The sequence below is a fragment of the Triticum urartu genome, chromosome 3A (assembly GCF_056163025.1).
Source record: "Triticum urartu cultivar PI428250 chromosome 3A, HENAU_Tu73, whole genome shotgun sequence".
Lineage (NCBI taxonomy): Eukaryota > Viridiplantae > Streptophyta > Magnoliopsida > Poales > Poaceae > Triticum > Triticum urartu.
In genome coordinates, this window is record NC_141875.1 from 472,744,255 (window position 1) to 472,761,561 (window position 17,307).

The 17,307-nt window shown below is 45.0% G+C and overlaps 5 protein-coding genes across 8 annotated transcripts; 3 read left to right on the forward strand and 2 right to left on the reverse strand.

The window, feature by feature from the left end:
• Positions 1-1,173: 1,173 nt before the first annotated feature.
• LOC125548515 (dehydrin Rab25-like) lies at positions 1,174-2,196 on the reverse strand. 2 transcript variants are annotated; one of them, XM_048712099.2, is made up of 2 exons: positions 1,634-2,196; positions 1,174-1,512 (listed from the first exon to the last, which is right to left on the reverse strand). In XM_048712099.2, exons 1-2 carry the CDS (start codon positions 2,093-2,095, stop codon positions 1,306-1,308), a joined length of 669 nt encoding a protein of 222 aa, XP_048568056.2. In that variant the 5' UTR covers positions 2,096-2,196; the 3' UTR covers positions 1,174-1,305. The 2 variants fall into 2 exon arrangements, with proteins under 2 accessions (XP_048568056.2, XP_048568057.2); XM_048712100.2 differs by having other exon boundaries at positions 1,174-1,503; positions 1,634-2,194.
• A 174-nt stretch (positions 2,197-2,370) lies between these two features.
• Positions 2,371-6,391, reverse strand: LOC125548517 (chaperone protein dnaJ 10-like). Of its 2 annotated transcripts, XM_048712101.2 has the most exons (9): positions 6,060-6,385; positions 5,931-5,990; positions 5,544-5,626; positions 5,165-5,327; positions 4,949-5,078; positions 4,528-4,686; positions 4,268-4,440; positions 4,109-4,189; positions 2,371-2,717 (listed from the first exon to the last, which is right to left on the reverse strand). In XM_048712101.2, the coding sequence occupies exons 1-9, from the start codon at positions 6,144-6,146 to the stop codon at positions 2,640-2,642; spliced, it is 1,014 nt and encodes a 337-aa protein (XP_048568058.2). In that variant the 5' UTR covers positions 6,147-6,385; the 3' UTR covers positions 2,371-2,639. The 2 variants fall into 2 exon arrangements, with proteins under 2 accessions (XP_048568058.2, XP_087403515.1); XM_087547389.1 differs by having other exon boundaries at positions 4,268-4,686; positions 6,060-6,391.
• Positions 6,392-9,502: 3,111 nt separating this feature from the next.
• Positions 9,503-12,003, forward strand: LOC147980145 (uncharacterized). Its single transcript, XM_087515490.1, has 2 exons — positions 9,503-11,919; positions 11,979-12,003. The coding sequence occupies exons 1-2, from the start codon at positions 9,503-9,505 to the stop codon at positions 12,001-12,003; spliced, it is 2,442 nt and encodes an 813-aa protein (XP_087371616.1).
• Positions 11,951-13,159, forward strand: LOC147980146 (uncharacterized). Its single transcript, XM_087516831.1, has 3 exons — positions 11,951-12,066; positions 12,162-12,252; positions 12,341-13,159. Exons 1-3 carry the CDS (start codon positions 12,017-12,019, stop codon positions 13,157-13,159), a joined length of 960 nt encoding a protein of 319 aa, XP_087372957.1. The 5' UTR covers positions 11,951-12,016.
• A 903-nt stretch (positions 13,160-14,062) lies between these two features.
• LOC147980147 (uncharacterized) lies at positions 14,063-16,449 on the forward strand. Of its 2 annotated transcripts, none has more exons than XM_087516833.1 (5): positions 14,063-14,184; positions 14,272-14,350; positions 15,351-15,425; positions 15,515-15,797; positions 15,890-16,449. In XM_087516833.1, exons 3-5 carry the CDS (start codon positions 15,363-15,365, stop codon positions 16,255-16,257), a joined length of 714 nt encoding a protein of 237 aa, XP_087372959.1. In that variant the 5' UTR covers positions 14,063-14,184; positions 14,272-14,350; positions 15,351-15,362; the 3' UTR covers positions 16,258-16,449. The 2 variants fall into 2 exon arrangements, with proteins under 2 accessions (XP_087372959.1, XP_087372958.1); XM_087516832.1 differs by having other exon boundaries at positions 15,356-15,425.
• Positions 16,450-17,307: the final 858 nt, after the last annotated feature.

The window sequence follows — 17,307 nt, forward strand, 5'->3', positions numbered from 1 at the left end:
ATGAGAAAGTAGTTGAGAATTTTTGGAGCATATCACTAAGCATTTTGAGCAAATAACTCATTAAGCAACACCTCATCCCTTTTTAATAGTATTGGCTTTTTCTATAAACTCAATGCGATCTTGGATCATTAAAAGTAAAATGTAAAGTCTTGTGCTTTGGGATTGAGCCAATCTTTTGTCTTTAGCATTTTGAGAAGTTCACTTTCTAATTCATCCCATAACGATCATTAAGTTTTTCTGAAATATTTATTTTGAAATAGCATTAACTCAATGAATTACATATTATTAATAATTATCAAAATCACTCAGAAATAGTTGCATGTTCAAACTGCGCTTGGAAAATAGTAGCATGGCGCGGCGGTGGATAAGGGGGTTGGGAACCCTAGGCGGGTTGGGTCGAAAAAAGGAGGATGTGGGAGATGTGGGTGTATGTTTGCGTCCGAGCGAACCGGGCGATCGAACGAGGAAGATGCATGTCAAGGAAGTCGAGGGGAGCCTCGACAGAAATTACCAACTAAGACATTAAAAGTAAAAATAAAGCAAAAATAAAGCGTTGTAAAACGTTTTTGACAGTGTAGACGCCCTTATAGGTGAGCGGGTGAGAAAGTATACAGAGGCACTACATTTCAAGAAAAGAAATGGTATAAAGGCACTACACGTATGGTAGCACAGATATTAAGAGCCTGTTTGGGACTATTCTGTTTTACCAAAATCAGTTTCGCTTCATTAAATTTACTTTAGAACAGTTTCATTTGAAAGTTGTAGCACTACCCAATAAAATGTTTGGCTTTCATCTAGGAATGGAAAATTTGGTAAAAATGATTTATTTGATTGGTTGAGAAGAAGAAACGAAGGGGTATTCATTTACTGATGGCAGTGGTGAGTAATTTCCATGCAACTTCAGCTTCTAGAGTGTTTGAAGCATCACTGGAAAGCTTCATAAAAAATTGAAAGTTGTACTCAGATTCATAAAAAAATGGAAGTTGTACTCAAATTTTAGTTTTTTTAAACGGCATATCATGAAGCTACTCTATTTGGGATGTGTTTTCTGAAACGGAGCTGAATTTTAAAAAGCAGAGCAGTCCTAAAGAAGCTCTAAGCATACACCAACACGAACAACCCCAAATCTAGCTCATACAACTATCAACACCGATCACACACACGAAGAAGGCAGAAGGAAATACCCTTGATCATTATACAGAAGGCTATAGCGAGCTCATTACAGACCAGCGAGTGATAATTTAGGTCGTACATGGTCCAAGAAGCGAATCCGTGTCAACTGAGGCGCGCAGATGTTGATGTTGCTCAGTGATGTCCAGGGAGCTTCTCCTTGATCTTCTCCATGATGCCCTTCTTCTCGTGCGTCCCCGTCCCAGCCGGTGGCACCGTGTGCCCGGCCTTGTGCTCCTCCTGCTTGTGGCTGCCCGGGAGTTTCTCCTTTATCTTCGCCTTCATGCTCTTCTTCTTCCTCTGCCTCCCGCCTTGCCCGTCATCCTCGGACGACTGCACCACCTCACCACACGTAAACCATTACGCCATTAGCCAGTTATAGTGAGTCAAGTAGTACGCGTCCTCCTACGACCGAATCAAGCCCCACATGCTGAACAAATTAAACGAGTGAAAAATGGAGTACCGAGCTGGAGCTAGAGCTGGAGGAGCGCCGCAAAGTCTCGCCCAGCGTCGTGTGCCCCTCTTTGGTGGGCTGGATCTGGTCGCCGGTGCCGATGCCACTGCCGACCATGCCCTCATAAGCATATGCCGTGGTCTCGCCAGGGGCGAGGCTGCCGCTTAGCGCGCCCTCGTGCGTGTGCGCCGTGCCGGACGGGAAAACGGCACCGCCTACCACGCTCTCCTGCGGGTGCACGGCGCCGCTCATGCCGTAGCCCGGCGTGACACCCGCTCCATAGTCGGCCGACGTCACCGCGCCCGCGCCGGCAGAGCTGTAGGGCGGAGCGGCGCCCCCCCAGGTGTACGCCGGAACCTGGCCCGGTTCCCTTGGGATGGGGTTGCCGTACTGGTCGACCGGCGGCACTGGGTTGCCGTACTCGTCGACGCGCGGGTACGGGTGCCCGTACTCTCCACCGTAGTCCGCCATTACTTCTCTCGACGGTGCTTCGTTCTGACGGGGTTTCACAATTTGGGGCGGTGGCTTGCAAGTCAGTGTGGCACCATGATATACGACACAACGCACGTATATGTACGAGGAGCAGGGCGGCAGGGCGATAAGCACAGGGGCACCACGTGTGCATGCATGCTGCCACGAGTTCAATGTCTACCTGAGGAGAACGACACGTGTTCTCCGGGCGTGCCACGTTTTGGGCCGACCTGGGAGGAAGCACCGGCTGAACAGTGAAAGAACACATTCCAAAATATCCGAAGTTGATTGTACGCATTATGTTGGAGTATACAGTACATGCCATCGGTTCGAGTTCAGATCGCAGCCATATCTATACTTGCTGATATTTTTCTGATCAGATCAATAGACAGTGCCTGAAATATTATTAGTACTACCACAACAAGATGTCCTGAATCGACCTGATGCCTCGCGTTTATACAGATCACAAGAAAGAACCACCATGGACTCTCGACGGTGCTCTGGGGAAAAGCCTCGGCCGCCGGTGGCACAGGATCCGTTCCGGTCAGTTCGACGGCGTCTCCTCCGCCGTGCGACGTTCAACACGCAGGCTGTTCTCGCGATGATAGGGTGATTTCGCGCCCTGATTTTACATGGGAAATGATCATGTAATTTCAAATTATTCAGTATGATTTTGCAACATTAGTACTACTACTAAAAGATAAGCAAGCACGCTGAGCTAGGTGTAAAAAACCAAAACTGAGGACTAAAAGGATTAGATAGATGTTACTCCCTCCGTCCCATAATGTAAGACGTTTTTTGACACTAGTGTAGTGCCAAAAAACCGTCTTATATTATGGGACGGAGGGAGTAATTAAGAGTAGTGCCAATAAATCAAGAACGGCGTGCTCCTCTACTAATGTCGTCCAAGTCTGTATTTGTTTTGATACCTAAATAAACTTGAAAAACCAATAAGGTTGACCCTTAATAAATGTTCCGACTCAAACCATTGCAAGGCGCTTCGAACAAACAATTCAGAAGAACACTGAAAGGCCAAAAACATACTCCCTCGTATTAAAAGTTGAAACACCTATTTTGGGACGAAGGGAGTCGTACAATACACAGCTCAATTCCAAACTTCCAGCGTGTGCACATAAATCTGTCATGAACTCGTGTTCGCTTGAGGTACATGGAGTGATGCAAGTAGAAGGCAAAAATATTTTTTAAGCGACAAAAACAGTTTTGAACTAGTTTCCAACAGTGAAAAAAATTGTGAAATAATTTATTTGAAAGGCAAGCTTCTCCGCAGCCATACATTGATCCTTACACATGTGATGTATTTTATTTTATTTTGAAATGGAGGCAACAACTTTGCCTCATCCATCCATTAAATAAGGAGGAAACAGACAAGAGTTCACAACGGAAAATATATCACCCTAGGAAAGTATCATGGGGAAACCACTCTTCTTAAAAAACGAAATACAAACCACGTATAGATGTCCTAAATATTCTATAAACATAAACATATTTAGGGGATAGGATTTCATACTCTATAAAAATGCAAAGCTTCAATATCAGATTGAGTAGCATTTGAAACATACAAAAGGACCAGTTCAACACGAATAGTGTGATTTCTTTTTTCACGCGTATCTTTGCATTGATAGAAGAGCAGAAATTACCGGACGCAGTCCTGAGGCGGCGTACACAGTTAGGTGTCCCCGAGGATGCTAGGCGAGCAATGAGAGGGTTTGCTTTTTTCATATTTATCATCAAATGAATTGGGTTTGACCTTGAAATTTTACAGGTTTACAGAATATCAACTTCCTTGCACTTATTCAGGAGGATTTACGTATACCTTCCAAGCAGATTTTACGCAGGGGGTGGTTTCCACAGTTCCACTTCATGGATTACTCAGAAAAAATAACTCCCAAAGCAGTACAGAAACGAAAAGAGTTTTTTTTTTTTACTTGGATTAGCTTGTAATTTCTGTCCGAACACACTACCTGGAGAAGTAACAAGGTTAAAATAACTTACTTGGAATATTGTCCCCAGCTTTTTCAGTCCTTTTGCTCGCAACGTGAGAACATCTTTGGAGACAGCATTCTCTCTCAAAAACTAGACAAAGAAGTAAATATAAGCATGCATGCATGCTACTGTAAACATCAGGAACGAACAGAGATGGACAGTGCTTACTGCTCGACAGACACGCCATAACGTTGACTCAATGTCAACCACATTAATTTTCCACAAAGAATTAAGCATGGCATCCTTTTTCTCCTCAATACTCTTCAGTATCTGCTCTTCCTTGTTGTCACCATCCTCAATCTTTTTCATCCCCTCTTGTAATTGTATCAGAGCAATTGCACCTATAATAGAGCTTGTCATAGGATCAGGCTCATTGTTAACAGAAAGGAAGTAAATTGACCAAGGTAAAATAACATACTGAGATGTACCTGAAGCTGCATTAACCTGTGACTTTACATGGTGGCCCTTGTCCCTTACCCACTCAGCAATGAATGGCACGCCCATATACATTTTGCTTTTTCCAAGTTCTCTTGCTGCTTGTCGAACATATATGTAGCCAATGGTGTGAAGCATAGCCTCACCAAAAGCTGAAATATTATTTTACACGAATGAACCCCCTGAGAAGCTCTAATAGGATTCGTGTCATGTTCATAACGAATGATAGTGAGCCTTCTGTATGTCATGCTACATACTTAAGCAATTAAGTGTCCTAGAAGCACTTCTTTTACACCTCAGAAACATAAAGTAATCAGAAAAAATTATAGCAGGAGAAGGTAGGTATCGAAATGAGCATATGTGGAGCCACACAACTTGAATGAATTTCCTAAGCTTCTAAGAAAATGTGGATACCGGCTTGAGACAAGCGTTCAGCTTCTGCACTTGCCCAGTCGCCAAATTCCTTTTGCTGTCCATCGACGTATGGTTGAATTCGATTCTTAAGGCTCAGAATAAGTTTTTGCTCTCTTTCCGTTTGCAACAACTGCAGTTCAGAGAAGCTACTAAGGTGCTGGTGTCAAACAATAGCAAGTTTTCAGCGAGTAACTAACTATTATGAGAGCAGCAAACCTTTATTTTCTCTTGAATCCTTGCCCTTGCCTCTGGACTACCCGAATCTTCCTCACTCTCCACGGAAGCCACGGATGCCAATGCAAGCTGGCCAACATAATCTTCAAAGTAGTCACTCCCAAAAAGCATCCCAAAGACAGTAGTTGGATCAATCATATTATCCCTGAAATATCGTTATCAAAATTCAGTGGCACCTTCAATTAAAAGTCTGTCAGCAGGATAATAAAATGCACATGCAAGTTAAATCGACATTTTGTTGCAATTAATTTTTTCTTAAAAATTTGCTTGCTGTGTGTTGTACTATATCAAAAGAGTAGAGCTTAATATCTCAATACATTTATATAGTATGATATAAATACTAAATGAGTACAGGACTTACTGGGATAAACCTTCTTTTCCACGCTTATCATAAGACTCCCTTTTCGCAGGATCACTTAGGACTTGATAGGCCTCACCTAATTCCTTCCATATAATTAATCAATATAAATCAGTATCCGTACCGAGGTAGTAACCCTCTAAATTACAAAGACAATGGGACTAGGCTTTTTTCACAAAAGTGGAATGCAACAATATTATGAAACCTTAACACCAAAGAAGAGTTCGATCCAATGCTTTATTTATGTCTTGGTAAACCAGAACAGGTCATTTGTTCCGTCGTCTAAAAACCATTTTTGCGTGCACAACTGCAATAGCCTTTCTTAGAACACAGCCTTTTCTTTTTCGGCTCTGCATTCCTGACGCAATAGAACAGGAGCGGAAAATGTACCTGAAACTTTCGCGCGGCATCGGGGTTCCCGGGATTCTTGTCCGGGTGAACCATCTTGGCCTATATAGAAACCCAAACAGTTAAATCAAGAGCCGTCAGCATTCGATCGCTGAAGGATTGGACACGCACCTTGAGGTAATACGCCTTCTTGATCTCGGCGGCGGCGGCGTCAGTGCTGACCCCCAAGGTGTCGTAGTACAAGGTGTCCTTCACCATCGCAGCTCCCTCTGCTCCTCCTCCTGGACCTGGATCGTATTGCAGCTGGACGGACGCCAACCTGATGATAGGATGGGAGGGGCGGATGGCGCGGATACCATTACCGAGATCGATTATCTCATCGGGGAGAGGTAGCTAGGGCAAAGGGCAATCAAGAATCGGAAAGGCCGAGGAGGGACTGGGTGGTTTTCTCACTTGGCCAGGCGTCCCGAGATTATGGGGTTGGGTTGATTGATATGTGATGTGATTGTGATTGACGCGGGGAAGGTTCCTCACTTCCTGGGTCCGCGTGATCGGTCCACACGTCTGAATTTTTGCAAACCAGAATCAAAGCTGAAGGAGGTTCGTGGACGTTCGGACTGTTAGATGTGTATAGTCTTTTTTGGTTTTTTCCTATTGTATAAGAAGCTTTCTGCACTTTACCATATACTAGTACAAATGCCCGTGCATTGCACCGGGCAAAAAAAGAAGCGTGGAATACTTTATGTGCCATCGTGCATCAGTTTTTATATCCAATTTTAATAAACGCCGATGATAAGGTTAAACGTGAAAACTTTCTTATTTTTAATAAAAGTTAACGATTTCATTAAAAAGATGAACATTTTTAAGAATAGTTATGTTTTATGAAATTCGAACATTTCTCAAAAATATCATTTTTTGAACAGATTTTGTTTTTGTTGTAAATTTCTAAATCAAAATATTTTTTAGTAAAAATGGATCATTTTTTGGAATTTTTAAAAACTACATTAAAACCCGCTATTCAAATAAAGCTATTGAGAACATATAATGTATAACCCGCCTTGTTAATTCCAAATCAAATAAAATTGAGCGCTGGTTGCACTTATAAGAATATAATACATTTAGTTGATGGATTACATGCGACAAGCTTAGAGAACACAATTTATTCTAAAAACCTTTATCTAAATTTAGCAATTGAAACTTGCCTTGTTCATGATCGTACAAATACAAACTGTGACTCTCTTCTTGTTTGGAATTTTCATTTTAGACACAACAATATAGAATACTACTTATATTATATAAGTAGTAGCATCTATGAAATTTTCCAAGATATTTTGTATAGTTTTGAGCACCAAAACATTTAGATTATGCTAATCCTGAGAAGCTTATGAAGTAGTAGATGAGAAAGAGGTATTCCAATCAATTTTGTTTGTTTTTTATTTTCTTTTAACCTCTTCTTTTACCACTGACCAGTGGGTCACCTGGGTCAGTCCAGCAGCGTCACATCCCAAGGGACATGCGCCCACAACCCCTTGCCCGGCCTCCTCCACTCCACCACCTCACTCTTTACCTCCCTCCCTCCCTAGATCCCCTTTCTTGTCAAGCTTCCTGGGGACGCCGCTGCTCGCCGTTGCAACACCAGCCATAGGGACCAGCGGGATCCGCCAGCCGTCAGTATGGATCGACGTCCACGCCTCCAGCTCCGACCTGCACGCCCGCTGGACGCCGCCTTGAACCATCTCGTTTCTCCGGTGCGTTCTTGCTCCTAGGTAATTCCCTAGCTCCATTGTTGCTCCTGCAGTCCCTCTAATGGTGATTCCGGGCGCCAAGGTGCAGGAATGTCTTGAACCAAGGCCGCCTTTCTCGGATTCTGTCGGCCGCTCTTGCGATGCCGCGGCGGTCCTCCTCCCCGAGCAGCTCCAGGGACCATGTCGGGCTCTGTGTCGTCCGCGTTTCCTTTGGACCACGGACTCGAAGCCGCGGGTCCCTCCTACTTCTTCCTCGAGCACTGACCGCCATTGACGCCGTTTGGAACTTGCTGTCGTCCGTCCTCTCGCCTCCCTGCTCCGTACGACCCAGCCATGAATAGCAAGGTGAGGAGTCACCTCTGCCTGCTGCTGCTCACTACAAGAAATATGTCAACTTATGACCTTCTGTCAGTGACCCTCGAAGAATTGGTCATAAATTTATGACCATTTTAGACCAATTGGTCAAAAGCTGTCTGGGGGGCTCTAAACCCTAAACCATAACGACCATTTTGGTCATAAAGGTCATAATTTCATTAGAGGAAATGGTCGCAAAGCTAGTAGCACTGTCCACTGCCTCATGCGTAGCTGATAACGACCAATATAAAATGGTCACTACACTTGAGTTTGAATGAATTAGGATGATTAGGCAGCCACCTCAGCAACCTCGCTTATGTGTCACTGTCTAGGTGTCATTTTTGCTTGAGTTTTAATATTCAACAGATAGACGGGGGACACATTGACAGGCGGGACCCATTTGACAGATGGGGCCGAGCGCTTAATTCGCCCAAAAAAGATGCACGAGGCGGGACTCGAACCCACGACCTCGCGCTTGGTTGGCTCGCATGCTACCGCTGGGCTAGAGAGGGACAGTTGCTCGCATTTGGGAGTTTATCTATACATTATATAGAACTACGGCTGTCTCGTATCATTGACAAGTGGGACTTCCGACCAGGTGGCATCGAACAGAGCAACGATTTGCAACACTGACAGGCGGGACCCATTTGACAGGTGGTTGAGCGAGCGTTTAGTTCCCTAAAAAATATGCGCTAGCGGGGACTCGAACCCACGACCTCGCGCTGGGTTCGCTCGTTCATTACCGCTGGGCTAGAGAGAGATTGTTGCTAATGTGTGGGTAGTTTTCCATATAGTATATAAAACCACGGCTCTCACATACCAGTGACAAGTGGGACCTTCCGACCAGGTGGCGGCGGGTGGCATCGAACAGAGCAACACTTAGCGTTTTTCTAGGTCTTTCGACCAGGTGGCGGCGGGCGGCGGCGGAAGCAACCAGGTGACCTCGCCCACGGCCTCGCCGCAGGTGACCTCGCCCACGGCCTCGCGGCGGAAGCAACCAGCAGGGGGCGGAGGCGGGGGCGGGGCCGGCAGCGGAGGCGGGGGCGGGGCCGGCAGGGGGCGGAGGCGAGGCAGGGCGTGGAGGCGGGGGGCAGCAGGGGCGTAGGTGACCGACGGTGGTGGGGGCTCGCCGAGCATGGGGGACGCCGCCGCCGCAAGCACACCTCCCGGTATGCACCCCTCACCTCTTCCCCCCTCTCCTCTCTCGTCACCCGAGCAGTGGAAGATGGATTTCAGTCAGATGTTCTTCAGCATAGATGAATTTTGTTGATGCACTGTTAGTAGTTAGGAGATAGCTTGCTTGTTTGGTAGATAATGCATAGATGAATTTTCTTGATGTGCTGTTAGGAATTGTTCAGCTTGTTTGTTAAGAATTCTTCAGGCCTTGTGGTTAGGCAATTAGCATATAAAATTTTCTGGAATTTTAGCTTCCATTACTTCCATCCATTTTCAATAATTAATGTTGATGCACTTAGATTGATTTGCTAAGTTGCAACAATTTGTTGTCTTTGGTAGATGGACAGAAGCTGGATTAGAGAAGGAGTTAGAAAGTTTTCGAAAGAACATATGAAAGGAGTTGATGATTTCATGGCATTTGTTCGGGCAAATTTTGCCAACGATGCTCACATTCTTTGCCCATGTTGTGAATGCCTCAACCATCCAAGAATGGCTCAAGGAAGAGTGGAAGATCATCTGCTTCTTAATGGGATGTCCAACACATATGATAGATGGATATATCATGGAGAACCTTTAGACAGACAACCTCAACATTTTGAAGCTGATACAGAGGCCCCTCATATGATGGGTGGTGGTGATGCTGGCATTGATTTCATGGAAAAGGTTTTGCGAGATAATGCTGTTTTGGAGGAAGAGGATGGGCATGAAGATGATAGGATTCCTGACCTATTGAAGGATTTGTACGATGCTGAAGATCGTGCTGATGGACAGAAATCATTGTTTGCTGAGGTGTTAGAGGAGGCGAAGCGCGCAGCTCATGAAGGGGGTAAATTTTCAAGATTTACCTTCACCGTGAAGTTACTCCACATCAAGTCTTTCTACCGGATTAGCAATGCCGCATTCAACGCAATACTCTGTCTTTTGAGCTTGCAATTCCCTAATAGTTGTGTTCCCAGATCTTATGATGAAGCATTGAGCATAATCCGCAGGCTGGGGTTAGGTTATGTGTCAATACATGTGTGCCCAAATAACTGTGTCTTGTTTCGGAAGGATTTAGCAAAGCATGACAACTGTCCAAAATGCAATGCATCTAGGTGGAAAGATGCTGATGGGAAGAAGTCAATACCGGAGAAGGTACTGAGGCACTTTCCCTTGATACCAAGGCTGCAGCGGATGTTCATCTCGAAGAAATCATCGCGTGAGGTACAGCGGCACAAGCTGAAGCGGCAACCTGTGGACAATGAGCTGAGCCATCCAGCGGATGGAGAGGCATGGAAAGAGTTTGACCGTATACATTTTGATTTTGCTGCAGATCCAAGGAACATAAAACCTGGCATTGCCACAGATGGGTTTAATCTGTTTGGGAACATGAGCACGTCTTATAGCATGTGGCCAGTTTTTGTGGTGCCGTACAACCTGCCACCATGGGCATGCATGGATCAGTCCAACTTCATGATGTCATTGCTTATCCCGGGTCCAGATTCTCCAGGAAAGGATTTTGATGTCTTTATGGAGCCCCTCGTAGAAGAACTGCTCCAGCTCTGGACTGGTGTACCTACATACGATGCCTTGAGTCCGGAAGAAAAGTTCAATCTACGTGCTGCGATCATATGGTCCATCCATGATTTCCCGGCTCTGCACACTCTGTCTGGGAGGATCACAGCGGGTTATCAGGCTTGTGTCCATTGTGACAAAGACCCTTGCTCAAAGAGAATAAGGAGCAAGATATGCTATATTGGGCACCGCCGCTTTCTTCCCCGAAACCATCGTTGGCGAAGAAGCAAAGATTTTAATGGTGAGAATGAAACCCGTGACAAGCCAGCTGAATTCACTAAAGAAGAGCTGGAGCAGCAACTTGAAAAGGTGAAAGATGTGAGACCAGGAAAGCTGGCGAAGAAAAGAAAGCGTGAGGAAGGTCAATGTTGGGACCGGAGGTCTTGTTTGTGGGACCTTCCATACTGGGCTGATCTGAAATTAAGGCATAATCTCGATGTAATGCACATTGAGAAAAACATATGCGAGAATCTGCTAGGGACGTTTCTGAACATTGAAGGGAAGACAAAGGACACGGTTAGTTCTAGGCTTGATTTGGAGGACATGGGCATAAGAGAAGATTTGCATCTACAGCACAATGAAGATGAAGATTCATTTGAAATTCCACGAGCATGGTATACAATGAATAAAGAACAAAAGCTTGCATTCTGTGAATTCCTAAGAGCGGTGAAATTTCCAGATGGTTATGCTGCTAACCTAGCAAAGTGTGTTACTTCTGATGGATTCAAGCTTTCAGTACTGAAAACCCATGATTGTCACATCCTCCTCCAAAGGATTTTACCGGCGGGCCTCCGAGGAATCATGCACAAGGATATATATGAAGCGGTTGCTGAGCTGGGAAATTTCTTTAGAGAACTGTGCTGCAAAACCCTCAAGTTAACTGTCTTGGAAAGACTTGAAAAAGAAATCCCAATTATTCTTTGCAAGCTCGAGAAGATTTCCCCTCCATCTTTCTTCACCGTGATGGTCCATTTGGCGGTGCACTTACCCAAAGAGGCAATGCTTAGAGGCCTTGTGCAATACGGTTGGATGTACCCAATCGAAAGAAGGCTGCTTACTTGTAAGCGTTATGTGCGAAACACAGCAAGACCTGAAGGTTCTATTGCTGAAGCATATGTCGTTGACGAGTGCTTGACTTTTTGCTCTAGATACTTTGGTGATGTGGAAACAAGATGGAACCGGCCGGGCAGAAATAGAGAGCGGTCTGATTCGCAAAGTGGTGATGTCTCTGTTTTCAACCATGGTGTGAACTTTCTTGGAGCCTCACAATACTTGGAGGCTGGTGATGAGTATGACAAGATGGTTTTGTTTGTGCTCAGCAATTGCGCCGAGGTTCTACCATATATCGAGTACGTTATATCTTGTGCACTCATTATATATATATATTTTGCTTGGGTTGGCACCAGCCTAATGTTTTAATTCACATGTTTTGTTGGCATTGTAGGAAATGCAAGGAAGAGTTAAATCAGGAAGAAAGCAATATCAATGTTGATAAAAGGGTTGCCAAGGTGTTTGCTAATTGGTTTAAGAATCATGTGAGATCTTTAGCCGCATGTTTTATGTTTTCTGTGTTATTCACCCATTGTTAAATACCATTGTTTGCTAAATGGTTTATTTGTGCAGATTGGAAAGTTGCATGAGGAGAAGAAGGTCAGTGATGATCTATTTGCTTTGGCATGCTTACCGGATAAGCGAGTGAGAGTGTATTCAGCATGCATTGCTGACGGTGTCCGGTACCACACCGTTGACCGCGAGGAAAAAAGGAAGACACAGAATAGTGGAATCGTCACTGAGGGGTCACATGATGGTGAGATCATTGACTTCTATGGTCAGTTGAGAAGCATCGTAGAGTTGCAGTACAACTCTAGTGGAGGCATCCATCGCTCGGTTGTCTTATTTCGCTGTGACTGGTTTGAGCTTGGTAGCAAGAAGAGGAGAGACTCTTTTGTCAAATATGATGGCCACTTCAAAAGCATCAACACTGCAAGGTGCCGGTATAAGAGTGATCCCTTTATTCTAACAACACAAGCAACAATGGTGTTTTATCTGCCAGACACTCTTTTGCACGGAAAATGGCGAGTTGTGCAAAACTTTCAGCACAGACACTTGTGGAGTGTGACTGAAACTGAAGTGGAAAAGGGCCCCGGTGATGGTGGACTAACATACCAAGATGATGACTCTACGGAAGTTCCGTTGCAAGCTGATGATGACTCTATGGAAGTTCCGGTGCAAAGCAGAGTGCGAAGGGACCGGGAACGTGTGATCATTGGTGCTGCAACAGTTGAAGGCATCAAGAAAAGAAGAAAGGTGGTAGAGGATGGACATGAAAGCAAGGATGAGGAAAACCGGACTGATCATACTATGCTACAATATTGTAGTGATGATGAGGAAAACAGGAGTGGGCATAGAGTTCCTTGTTTTCGTATCGACGACGATGAGTAGCGAAGGTAAATTTGGTCTCCTTGGTGATCTAATGCTATTTTGTCTCCTTGGTAGTTGTTGTTGATGTGATCCTGATGTAGTTTTTGTACTACAAATCTCTCGAGGTACCAAAATTCATGAGACTGTGTAGTGATGGAGAGGCAGATGATGGTTGAAGATACAATGCAAAATGATGTAGTTTTGGTGACGGAAGATACAATGCAAAATGAAGATGTTGTTTTGAATGAAGAAGCAAAATGATGAACTGAAGATGTTGTTTTCAGAGCTGTTTTTCTTAGTTTTGGTGATCATGTAGTTTTGGTTGTGATGTAAAAGATTGCAAAATGATGTTGTTTTTGGACTGAAGATGTTTTTTGAACTGAAGATGTTATTTTTGGTGAACTGAAGATGTTTTCAGAGCTGTTTTAACTGAATTTTTGGGCGCGCTCCATCAGACAGCCATCTGATCCCACGCGCGGCCCCATTTCATTGTGAGCAAAAAAATATGCGCGAGCGGGGACTCGAACCCACGACCGTGCACTCGTTTCACTGTGTTTCTACCACTGGGCTAGGAAGAGGCTACTGGTCGTCCACTCTATGCCATCTCTTTTCAAATCATCAAACCAGTTAAGTATCAAACACAGACCTCGCTTACAAGTGGGCCACTCGACCAACTCACTGATAAGTGGGCCATTTTGCTACTCTACCCACTCGACCCTTTTCCCCTGAGCTACCAAAAAATATTGGGCGAGCGGGGGCTCGAACCCATGACCTGCCGCTTATTCCATTGTTTTTCTACCACTGGGCTAGTTAGAGGCTATTGGTTTTGTACTCTATGCCAACCCTTTTCAATATATCAAAACAGAACTCGCTGACAAGTGGACCCACTCTTTGCCCCACTCCTCCTGTCCACTTGACCCGCTCCTCCTCTCCATTATCCACTCGACCCACTCCTCCTCTCCGCCGCTGGCATCCCCTTCTCCTCCATCGACGGTGACGACCTCCCTGGCGAACCACTCCTCCATCGACAGCGATGGCCTCCTAAGGTATGAATCCGCCGAGTCCTTCCTGTTCCTCTTCCTATTGATTAGATTAGGGTTCCCTGGCGCATGCTGATTAGGGTTCCATTGTAGATAGAGTAGTAGATCAAGAGGAGGCACCGTCCACGACACCGACAAGGCCAACAAGCTCAAGCAGTCGCCGTCCCCCCAGGTCCGTTCTGTTCCCCCCGTATTCTTTGATTTGCTTTGTTTCCCCCATGTTCTTTGTCGACAAGGCCAACAAGGCCAACAAGCATGCTGATTTAGGAGTTACTCGTATTGTGCCGGCGCGTATGGCTAATTTAGGGATTTTGTAGACTGAATTAGGCATTTAGGTTTAGGTCCCTTTTGGCCATGTTCAGTTGATGTGGTGCTACCTTGCTAGGTATGCTAGTTTCCCTGTGGTTCTCTTCACAGTGACGTAGAATTCATCAGAAATAGAAAAGGCAGACCGAAAGGGGAAAAAATGATGCCAACACTTATAATGTTGCAACTGTATTAGTATTTTCCAACTTTGTTTGTTTGTTTTTAAAATAAACATGTTTATATTTGTCTAAAAAGATGCAACGGCACACTGGAGCAGTTAAACTTGTAGGGGATCTAGCCTCCAGTGGCCTTTGGCTATATAAACCCTAGCAAAGCAAATTAAGCCAATAGCTCTGAATCTCTGAAATTCTAGTGTTAAATTCAGTTTTGTACATGACTATATCGGTGTCAAGCCAATAGCTTTCATGCGCATATCGACGACTATAAAGCTGTTCAGTTTTGTACATGACTGTATTGGGTAGGTGTGTTTAAATTGAGAATCTAGGGTTCAGTTCTTAAGTGCTGGGTTCTAACAAAATGTAGCACATGGGAAGATATGGTCCATTTATAGTAGATATGGTTCATTGTAGATATGGTCCATTTATAGTAGATATGATCCTGATGCTGTGTTTGCCATTTATAGTAGACATGGGCACATGGGCAGATATGGTCCATTGTAGATAGAGTAGTAGTATTCCAAATGTTCACAAGTGCATTGCTTTTTTTCTCACTTTTGCTATCATAAATATCCACAAGTGCATTGCTCTTCTCATTTTTATCACTTTTGCCATCATAAACTTGGTTCTGTTCCTATTTATGTCCAGTCCTGTTCACAAGTGCTTCTTCCTCTCCTATTGCTTGTTTAGAGTAGAAGTGAGATGGCTGGCTTGGAAGGTTTTGAGTTCTTCGAGATCATAATTGAGAAATCTTGCAGTAGGCAGGTATATTTATCATCACTCATTTCTTTATCATCACTTTGCTGTCTAGTGCTTGATTGCCACAATTAACCACTGCTTGACCCTCGCTACAGAGGCTGCCTGACAAGTTTGCGAAGATGCTCGCGGGCCGTGAGCCCCACAAAGTGAAGCTGCGGGAGGCCGATAGCGGGCTTCATAGGCTGTGGAAAGTGTTGGTGGTGTTTGATGGTGAAGGCCACATGTACCTAGGGCCCGGCTGGGAGCATTTCGCCCGCGCCCATGAGCTACAGCTCGGGTACTTCCTTGTCTTCCGCTACGACGGCGACGCCATGTTCACCGTGAAGATGTTCGACAACACCATGTGCCGCATGTACTACCAGCACGACGACGATGCCAGTAAGCTCTCTGCCTCGCTTCTTCTTGTCCTTTTGGCTTCCTCTACCTGCACGATGACAACACCATGTTCACACTTTGTTGCATTTGGCCAGGCAATGGGAGCAGCAGCGGGGATGACGAGGAGCAGAGCGGGGATGACGAGGAGCAGAGCGGGGATGACGAGGAGCAGCCTATTCTGGCTGACGACGAACATGCTATGGTGGTGGCTGACGACGACCCTGCTATGTTGGTGGCGGATGACGACCTTGCTATGGTGGTGGCGGACGACGACCTCGCGATGGTGGTGGCGGACGACGACCTCGCGATGGTGGTGGCGGACGACGACCTCGCGATGGTGGCGGCGCCTGCAATCCCACAGCTTGGCGACAGGACCATGCCAATTGTGGTAGAGGAGTACATCCGCGTTGGGATTCGCCACTCTGAGCGCATCAGGTTGATGAAGGAGAAGAAGGAGGAGTGAAGGTGTTAAGAAGGTGTTCAGCATGTTAGGTTTAAGCTTGTTAGTGTAATATGAACATGTCAATGTTAAGTATGTCAGGTTTAATTTTGTGCATGCTCATGGATGCTGTATGACAGTGTCATCTAAACAAGTCATGTTTTTAACAATGAATATTCAGTTTGGTAATTGATGGGAATTGAAATTTTTTATGCATGCTCATGGATGAAAGATAAAATTATGGGTTTTTGTGCATGCTCATGTATGAAACAATATAAGTTTCATTTTTTGAATGCTAAAAACATGACTCAAACCCTAGCCACGGACGACCGCCGTGACTAAATCCGCCGGTTTTTGAAAACACCGTACAAATTCAAAGGGTGTGTCTAGGGCACATCTAGATGTGCTCTAGTTATTGCACATCTAAGTGAGTGAATCAAGCATAAAGAGAAAAGAAAAAAGAAAAAGGAAAATATCCACACAAATCTCGACGTAAGATCAATGCCTATCTCAAAGTAGGCCCTATTTTACGGACGGTCGCCAAAAAGCATGCATTTCCGACCCTCGTAGCTACTCCCGGCAATTCGGACCACCTTCGGCCGATTCAGCTGGAACCGGCTGGAATTTGAACTGCGGGTCCTCCATAGCTTGCCCGTTATTTTCACTAAAAATGCTTTTTAGCTTCACAGGCAGGCATTCCATCAAAGAATCGACAACAGATTTGCACGGCTCAAACCCTAGCCACGGACGGTCGCCGCGACGAAATCGGCCGGTTTTTGAAAACACCGTAAAAAAATCAAAAAAATCAAAAAAATGGGAGACCTCCGCGTCACATCATCAAATGTGGCCTACCAACTAGCAAAAATACTAAACTTGCAATACCAGCATTTTCTTGAAAAAGTGTTCTCAAAAACGACCTACCACGAACGAAGATTCATGGCTTTCAAGCCAAACTAGCAATGATATGGCCGCATCCGTTGAATAGTTTCTGATAATATGCCCAAATTGGGCGCATGCCTCCGTCTTGTGATGGCAAACAATGTTGCCAAAGCGAGGTTCCAACTTGTTTAAAAA

Excerpts from the sequence above, each read along its gene's own strand:
- LOC125548515 (XM_048712099.2), bottom strand. The coding sequence starts at position 2,095 with ATGGCGGACTACGGTGGAGAGTACGGGCACCCGTACCCGCGCGTCGAC. Across the intron at positions 1,513-1,633 it reads CCAGCTCTAGCTCCAGCTCG|GTGGTGCAGTCGTCCGAGGA; the intron begins GTACTCCATTTT and ends ACGTGTGGTGAG.
- LOC125548517 (XM_087547389.1), bottom strand. The coding sequence starts at position 6,146 with ATGGTGAAGGACACCTTGTACTACGACACCTTGGGGGTCAGCACTGAC. Across the intron at positions 5,328-5,543 it reads GGAAAAGAAGGTTTATCCCA|GGATAATATGATTGATCCAA; the intron begins GTAAGTCCTGTA and ends ACGATATTTCAG. Across the intron at positions 5,079-5,164 it reads GGATTCAAGAGAAAATAAAG|TTGTTGCAAACGGAAAGAGA; the intron begins GTTTGCTGCTCT and ends TCTGAACTGCAG.
- LOC147980147 (XM_087516833.1), top strand. The coding sequence starts at position 15,363 with ATGGCTGGCTTGGAAGGTTTTGAGTTCTTCGAGATCATAATTGAGAAA. Across the intron at positions 15,426-15,514 it reads AGAAATCTTGCAGTAGGCAG|AGGCTGCCTGACAAGTTTGC; the intron begins GTATATTTATCA and ends CCCTCGCTACAG. Across the intron at positions 15,798-15,889 it reads CCAGCACGACGACGATGCCA|GCAATGGGAGCAGCAGCGGG; the intron begins GTAAGCTCTCTG and ends GCATTTGGCCAG.
- LOC147980146 (XM_087516831.1), top strand. The coding sequence starts at position 12,017 with ATGGTTTTGTTTGTGCTCAGCAATTGCGCCGAGGTTCTACCATATATC. Across the intron at positions 12,067-12,161 it reads GAGGTTCTACCATATATCGA|GAAATGCAAGGAAGAGTTAA; the intron begins GTACGTTATATC and ends TTGGCATTGTAG. Across the intron at positions 12,253-12,340 it reads CTAATTGGTTTAAGAATCAT|ATTGGAAAGTTGCATGAGGA; the intron begins GTGAGATCTTTA and ends TTATTTGTGCAG.
- LOC147980145 (XM_087515490.1), top strand. The coding sequence starts at position 9,503 with ATGGACAGAAGCTGGATTAGAGAAGGAGTTAGAAAGTTTTCGAAAGAA. Across the intron at positions 11,920-11,978 it reads CCGGGCAGAAATAGAGAGCG|CCTCACAATACTTGGAGGCT; the intron begins GTCTGATTCGCA and ends ACTTTCTTGGAG.